At 39.4% G+C, this 7,967-nt stretch overlaps 1 protein-coding gene across 1 annotated transcript in view; it reads left to right on the forward strand.

Annotated features, from left to right (window-relative positions):
* The window catches only part of Sacm1l (SAC1 like phosphatidylinositide phosphatase), a 55,501-nt gene extending 48,180 nt beyond the window's left edge, over positions 1-7,321 (forward strand). The window contains 6 exon segments of the mRNA XM_051203044.1: positions 515-584; positions 700-772; positions 1,323-1,416; positions 1,531-1,623; positions 2,214-2,271; positions 5,527-7,321. Of these exon segments, the coding sequence (XP_051059001.1) occupies positions 515-584; positions 700-772; positions 1,323-1,416; positions 1,531-1,623; positions 2,214-2,271; positions 5,527-5,729 (591 nt within the window). The 3' untranslated portion in view covers positions 5,730-7,321.
* Positions 7,322-7,967: the final 646 nt, after the last annotated feature.

The raw sequence follows: 7,967 nt of genomic DNA on the forward strand, positions 1-7,967 counted from the left end.
TGGCAAGAGGTAGTAAGATGAACGTGTAGCATTCATGAGATTCGTAGAAAGTAAGACTTGAGTGACATGTATGTGGGAGCCTGGGATGGTTTATTTATGGTAAGGAAGGCGGAAGGGGAGGAGGAGAAACAGCTCTAAGTCTCTTAGCATGTTTCCCTTTCCCTTTTCCCTCCCGGGTGCCATCTAGCTATTGTCCCGGTTGTCCCGGTTGTCCCGGTTGTCCCGGTTGTCCCTGTTGTCCCTGTTGTCCCTGTTGTCCCGGTTGTCCCGGTTGTCCCGGTTGTCCCGGTTGTCCCTGTTGTCCCTGTTGTCCCGGTTGTCCCTGTTGTCCCTGTTGTCCCGATTGTCCCGATTGTCCCGATTGTCCCGATTGTCCCGATTGTCCCGGGCTCCCTGCAGTCTGTGCTGGGTGCACAAGAGCTGAGGCAGGAAAGGAACCCATGATAGGATTTCTTCCCGAGTCAGGCCTGCTAAAGTCTTGTCACTCATAAATATGGGTGTGATTCTTTTTTAGAGACTAGGAGTATTGCATGTGGGACAGAAGCTTGAAGAACAAGATGAATTTGAGAAAACTTACAAAAATGGTAGGTGATTTCTTAATAGGAGCAAAGTTGTTCAAATTTTGAAGTTCATATTTTGAATTAGAACTTTAGTTGGCATCTTAATCACTATCAGCTGCTATTTTTGTTTTTCCCAAAGCCTGGGCTGATAATGCTAACGCTTGTGCCAAACAGTATGCGGGAACCGGTGCCTTGAAGACTGACTTTACAAGGTAAGCCACACTTTAAACTCTCAGACAATGCTCCCTGTAAACACATCCTGGGAGCAGTTCTTCCTAGTTACTGTGTTGTTTTATTCCTGTTAGCATGGGCCGCCCTCCTTTGCATAGTTCTTGTTTATGTTTTAGGAAACAAATACAATTGACCCTCTTACCTATCCATGGTTGTATCTTGGATTCAGCCAGCCACTAATAAAAGTGTTCAGGAAAATGTATTTGTGTCTGTATTGAGCATGTGCAGATTATTTTTATATCATTATTTCCTGAACAATATAGGGTATGAATAGCATATGTAGAAACGCTACACATTTTTTTTATATATATATAAGACTTGAACATCTCTAAGCAAATGTCTAGTAGAGTTCTTTGTGGAACAACTATATATATTTTTTGGACTGCTGATGACTTCTTTGTGAAAGTGTCTGTATTTTCAGGGATAATTTTAACATCTTTGATGCTCATGTATTTCTGTTACAGTCACTGTTTAAAAACTTCAAATTTAGTATGCATGTATATAATTTAAAATTGAACCTTTTTTAACCAGAACTGGGAAAAGAACTCGATTGGGACTTATAATGGATGGCTGCAACTCATTATTACGATATTACAAAAACAACTTTTCTGATGGATTTAGACAAGTAAGTTGTACCTTTTTTTTTTTTTTTTCCTTTGCATCGAATGGTTATATCTTTGCATCATTGCTCAGTGTAGTCAAATTTGGAAAATTCACAATTTCCTTCTTTCTTTCCTAGGATTCTATAGACTTATTTCTTGGAAACTATTCAGTGGATGAATTAGAATCTCATAGTCCTTTAAGTGTTCCAAGGGACTGGAAATTTCTCGCAGTAAGAAACTTCTTATGATTTTTCAAGAGTGGAAGTATTGTGGTTTGAAGGTGTAGAAAACAACATTGCATGCTCTTTCCCCCCAAAGAGACTAGAGTACAGTGGAAATAACTGAGTGTTTGCTTCCTTTTGTGACTTAGCCATAGGTCCTTTTTGTGTAAGAACACATAAGGAACTGTGAAGGAGTCCTTTTTTCAGGAGAGCTTCAGTCTTCTTGTGATCAGGGAATTGCTAGAGATGAATTGTAAATGAAGGACAGAGTGTGTTTGGGATGCTTTGCTTTGTTTGCTTTCCTCCTGTGTTCACATGGCTTTGCAGCCTTTCTGGTGGCAGAGTGCCTGGATGGACAATCATTTCCCAGGTTTGAAGCAGAAGCATGCTTCCTTAGATCTCATAACTTTACCGGTATGAAAACGTAGGTCCCTGTGATTGAACCCATGAGAAGTGGTGTTTGATTTAAAAAAAAAAAAAATCTGTGTGTATAAGGCTGCAAAAGTTTTGCTCTTTTCCAAAGCAGGTAGACATGGATGACTTTATGGCCACTTATTATTCCTAAACAGCAGTGTCTGTCTCTCAATTGTATTTTTCAGTTGCCCATCATCATGGTTGTTGCCTTTTCTATGTGTATCATCTGCCTGCTTATGGCTGGTAAGTGTACTCTGGGTTCGTATTCTCTCTTTTTCTTTCCCTTTTGAAGCTGGGTCTTGCTGTTTTGGTCTGACTGACCTGGAATTTGCTATGTAGATGAACGTGACTTTAAAAAGGTCTGTGTGCCTCTGCCTGTGTGTGTTGTGCTAGTCAGCATCTGCCACTAGGACCACTAGGACCCATCTATAATTCCTAGTAGTTTCCTATTGTTGTTGTTGTTATTAGTGGTAGTAGTAATGTGTCTTTGTTTAAAATCTCATTTTCTATTTTAAATTGGTATACAGCCTATGTGATACCATTATGGTGTTTTCACACACAGTGTTTCAGTGATTATTGCTCTCCCTTATCTCTTCCACCTCCTCTGCTTTAATTATCTTATCCCATGAGGCGTGCACATGTACAAGTTAGAGGAAAACTTTGTGGAATTATTTCTCCTCCCACTTTTACTTCCAGGGATCAAACTAAGGTTTCCAGGCTTGCTAATAAACAAGCACCTTTACACACTAAGCTATTTGACTGGCCCTGTTTCTTAACCTAAGGTTTTTATAACGTTTTTCTTGTTATCAAACAAATTCATCATAATTATAGAGAGCATAATTAGGCAAAAATGAAAAATAAGTTGTTATTCTGCCTTTTAGAAATAAATTAACCCTTCATAATGTTTTCAAATTATTACTATGTTTATATATGAGTATGATGTGTGAGCCAGAGTGTATGTGCAATGGTGCATATGTAGAGGTCAGAACAGCATTGAGTTGTTGGTTCTCTCCTTGTACTGTGGGCTCTAGGGATGGAACAAAGATTACCATATCTGTGTGACAAGAGCCTTTACCCCCTGAGCAGTTTTGCCAGCCCCCATTCATATTTTGGTGTTCATTTTCTTTCTTGAGACAGGGTCTCTCTATTTAGCCCTGGCTGTCCTGAAACTCCTCTCTAGTCGACTATCTTGATGGCATCCTGCAGCTAGATGCTCCTCCCCATCCTCCATGTCCTTTTGTCCTGGCTTCCCACAGCACTGGCTGTACTTGTCTCCTGGCGTGTTCCTCAGTGAGCTCATGAATATGGAGAAATTTATTTTTCAGAGGTGGAATGCCCTCCTGGTACCCGGTAGATAGATCCACCATGTATTTTTCTGCGCAGAATGATTTTTTCACGTGTCTTTACCAGCTAGTCATCAGATTTTTGAGGAAGAGACTGTTCATTCATTGTTTTGTCTGCTGTGTTTGGGCTGTCGTAAACCCTCGGGTGTTTTCTGAGTTAGGGATAGCATCCCTCTACCATCACCTTAGTCTCTACTACCATTCATCTGCCCTTCGTAAGAGGAGGCTTAGTGCCATGCAACTCTGTCCTCATCAGAGTTTAGCACTGTAACAGTCACCAAGTAATTTCATAAAGTACTAGAATTCATTGAGTAGAGGGAAGAAATCCTAATTACAAACTTCTGTAAAGAACCAGACCATAAATATTTCTGTCTTTATTTCATGTTGTCTCTGTAGTGTATTTTTTGACCTTCTAAAAATATAAAACCCATCCTTAACAACAGTAAAAAACAGGATAAGGATACAGAAATTGCTTGCAGTAATGCTTTTGAGGCTGTGTCAGCTTTGATAGCAGGAAGGAAAAAGGGCAAACCCAATCGGCTGTGTGGGTTGCTCGGAGGCCGACAACTGGTTTCAGTCACTCCCTGGATCCTGACTTGTGTCTAAAACACTGCCCAGTGGGTACCACTGGGAGTCTCTTCCTTCCCCTGGATGAGTTGTTTGGTTTTTTGTTTTGTTTTGTTTTGCATGCTCACAGCTGGTTAAAGAACTTCTTGAGGGATAAGGAAAGTTAATCCCCAGATCTTGGCCTAAGTGAAGCGGAGGATTCCTCTGAGAAGTGTCCAGTGGCTTACAGGAACCTCTGCTCTTGGTCTGGGCAGAAGCACAGCGGCACAGCATTTGCCTAGCACGCTTGAGGTCCAGTCCTGTCCTGGCTCGCTTTATTTTTTTCCAATTTGACGTAAATTAAAGTCATCTGGAAAGAGGGCGCTTCACTTGAGAAAACGCCTCCACTAGACTGGCCTGTAGGAAAGTCTATGGGGTATTTTCTGGATTAGTGGTTGATGTGGGATGGCCTAGCACACTGTGGACAGTGCCATCCCTGGACAGGTAGTCCTGGGTTACGTAATAATGAATGCAAACTGAGAAAGCCATGGAGAGCAATCTATTAAGGACCATTCCTCCATGGCCTCTGTCCCAGTTCCTGCCTCTACCTTGAGGTTCAGTCCTGGCTTCCTTCAATGCTGGACTGTAAAATGGAGACCAAATAGAGCTTTTCCTCTCGCAGCTTCTTTTGGTTATTACAGTTATCACATCCATAGAAATGAAACCAGGACAAATCCCCAAACAAACTAACTTGCCTACTGCGCAACAACTTTTAAGACTCGGCTATAAAAATCGATAATGTTGCAAATTTAGGAATATTTTTGAGTAAAAAGATATTAATGATGTCAATAGTAACCTGTCAGGTGATGCATGTAGCTGATTTCTAGCCCTTGCTGTGGTTTTTGAAGAGACATACATGCAGGACAACCTCTGAAGAGACATACATGCAGGACAACCTCTGATGTAGTAGGAAGTCCACAAGTGACTTCCCTTGAATGATCTTAGTGACCATTGGACTCTGCATGTGTTCCTCTACGGTCGAGGCCAGCAGATCTAGGAGAGAAGAGAGCCAAAGCTCAGCCCGTCATAAACCCTGCCAGCAGAGTTGCGTTAAATGTTGTTAAAATGTTATGATTTATACAGTTAATTTAAACATCTAACTTTACTAATATACACATTCTGGAATATGTGCTTTTATAGGTAATTTGATGATAGCGCATTGATCATAGAACTATAATTAAGCTATTAGTAAAACATTTAATCTCAATAATAATTACGATTTGTGTGGTAGTTTGAAAGAGAGTAGTCCAGTTCTAACAGTGTGGCCTCTGGTCAGTAGCCTCAGTATTGCGGAGGACTTGTCACGGAGGCAGCGAGTTCTTGGGGTTTACAGCTGATGGTATATTGAGCCTTGAAAAGTTGAGACCCCCCAGTTTAAACTTTAAGAGGTTTGTGTGTGTGTGTGTGTGTGTGTGTGTGTGTGTGTGTGTGTGTGTGTGTTTTCTCCTGTGGACATGCTAGTAAAATTTAATGAGAAGTTGTGCTTATACAACTCACAACGAGATCTAGTGTCAACAAATGATGCATTATCTCTTTTTAATATCAACAGGTGACACTTGGACAGAAACACTGGCGTATGTCCTCTTCTGGGGAGTTGCAAGCATTGGAACATTTTTTATTATTCTTTACAATGGCAAAGATTTTGTTGATGCTCCTAGGTTGGTCCAGAAAGAAAAGATAGACTGAATTTGTATTTGTGGAAAGCGGCTTGGTTTGGAAGACTCCATGATGCAGAACTGGAGTCTTTACTGACCTGCTTTCCACATGAGTCCCAAGGTCTTCTTTACCCAGAAGCCTTTACCCAGGAGCACCTCTTGTGGTCTGGCTAGGCGATGTCTTAGGGTTGTCGCTAGTACTGCTTTGATCTCTTTACTGTTGGGATGGTTATGTTTATAATTTATAGCTATACTGTAATTAAAATGTAGCTTAAATTCAGCTCACCGATCAGAAGAAATCTATTCACTGTCAAGTTAATCGGAAGTTCACAGATAAGTAATATATTTTAAAATTTTAACTTCTTTCATTATTTAAGACAGTAAAATTATTTTTCTAGCTCTGTTTCATTATTGTCATTATAAAGCAGCCACTGTCAGCAAGCATATTTTCCATATATCTTTGGACTTTTCCTATCTTTATAGGATGTCTCTTACAGGTATCAGGTAGTTTGATAAGTTACAGTTTCACAGGAATGAAGAGGAGAATGAAATCTAGTGTTGTTCACAGCTTCTAGCTGCCTTTTGGCTTCAGCCAGCTTGAGCTGCTTAAATGTCATAAAAAGTTCAGATATATGTTATCTTTTTTAAAAGGTGTAAATGAAATCAAAGAATGTAAAGTCTGTCTCTTATGCTAAAGGTCCAAAGTTGCCTCTTTTTAAGAATTACTCCATTGTGGAAAAAGTACAGTCTACTGGCCGGCTGCTTCCTCCCACATCTTGCGGGACTCTTTCTCTCTCCCTCTTTCCCATGGTTACTCATTGAGACATGCAGGCCTCATAGAGGGTCTTGTGCTAGATTTGATTCACACTTGGAGTAGCAACTGCTCTTCTATGCATGGTATTCTTGCTTTCTCACTTTGTCAAGGTTTTTGTTGGCAGTCAATAAGTGTCTGAAATTTAGTGCTTCTAGGTAGCCATAGTTCTCCAAATCAAGGACCAACTTTAATTTATGCATAAAACAGACTGAAAACTGCGCTTCAGAAGTGTGCATAGTTGTAAGACAGGTTATATATTAAAATTGTAATTATGAAGTTTAGATACTAGAACAGTATATAAGGTAGTATCATTGCACTATCAAACAATTCAGTTAAACACTGCTATGGTACATCAGTGTTTTGCTTGAAACTATGTAGTTTTTTTTTTTTTTTTTTCTAATAGAGGTACCTTATGTTGTCCTTAAATATTTCTAAAAGCGCCTTTATTTTAACATTACCTTTTTTTCAACATTATCTTTTATAAATGATAAAAGTTATTGCTTTTAGAAACTCTGGGGAAATCCCCTGTAGCTTAAAATCAGACGTTAAGACGTTAAAACTTCCCGTAGGGTAAATAGAGCCACCTATTCTGACATGTAAATAAGCATAATTTGTTCCAAAGATGGAATATTGAAGCCCAGCCCATGTCTACTATAGTGTATTATTCAAATGCTACTGGGCATCTCACAGTAAGTACTTCATGTCAGCAGCTACAGCCAACACCAAATCTGAACCGCTAATGTGGCTACTTTGCAAGGACTAATTGTCAGTGGGTTAGGCTGCAAGTGATCAATGTTTCAAAGCCCTGCAGTGATATTGTTTAAATTCATGTACTGTACATCCATATGCAAAAATAAAATGCCATATTTTCTAACGATTTGTTGGTGTTATTTCTGTAGTTTTTAATCAGGTTTTGTTTTGTTTTTTAATCTCAAAGCAATGCTAGATCATTATAGAAATACTGGTCATTAAGTAAACAACAAAAATACCTTCTAAACTGTTTTCCAGTGATGATCACCTAAGACCGTTATTATTTTCTATGGATAAAGCTAGGGCAACATTTGCTGAGTGTCTCTACTGCCAAATTATAATTTATTTCAAAGTAATATAGGTTGCAGGATGATAAGGAAGTATGGATAAGTAAGTGATACAGGTTGCAAATGATAATGGTAAAATGGTGTATATTGGAAAGAATTTTTAGAACTGGGCATGTAGCTCTGTTGGTAGAGCATGAAACCCTGGGTACGATTCCCAGCACTCTACACACCTGTAATGGTGGCCATTCCTATAATCTCAGGAGGTCATCCTCAGCTGCATAGTGAGTTTGAAGCCTGCATGCGATAGATACATAATTATGTCTAAGGAAAAAAAAGTTTTCAGGCCATAGAAAGGTGTCAGTGAGTCTAAGGAAAATACTGTGTGTGTTGTGTGTGCCTTACATATGTACAGACAGATCTGTGATAAGAACTGTTAGAAACATTGGTTTAAATAAAGTTAATAAAGAAAATGTTGTCTAAACTG

This window comes from Phodopus roborovskii, unplaced genomic scaffold, assembly GCF_943737965.1.
Source record: "Phodopus roborovskii unplaced genomic scaffold, PHOROB, whole genome shotgun sequence".
Classification (NCBI taxonomy): Eukaryota; Metazoa; Chordata; class Mammalia; order Rodentia; family Cricetidae; genus Phodopus; species Phodopus roborovskii.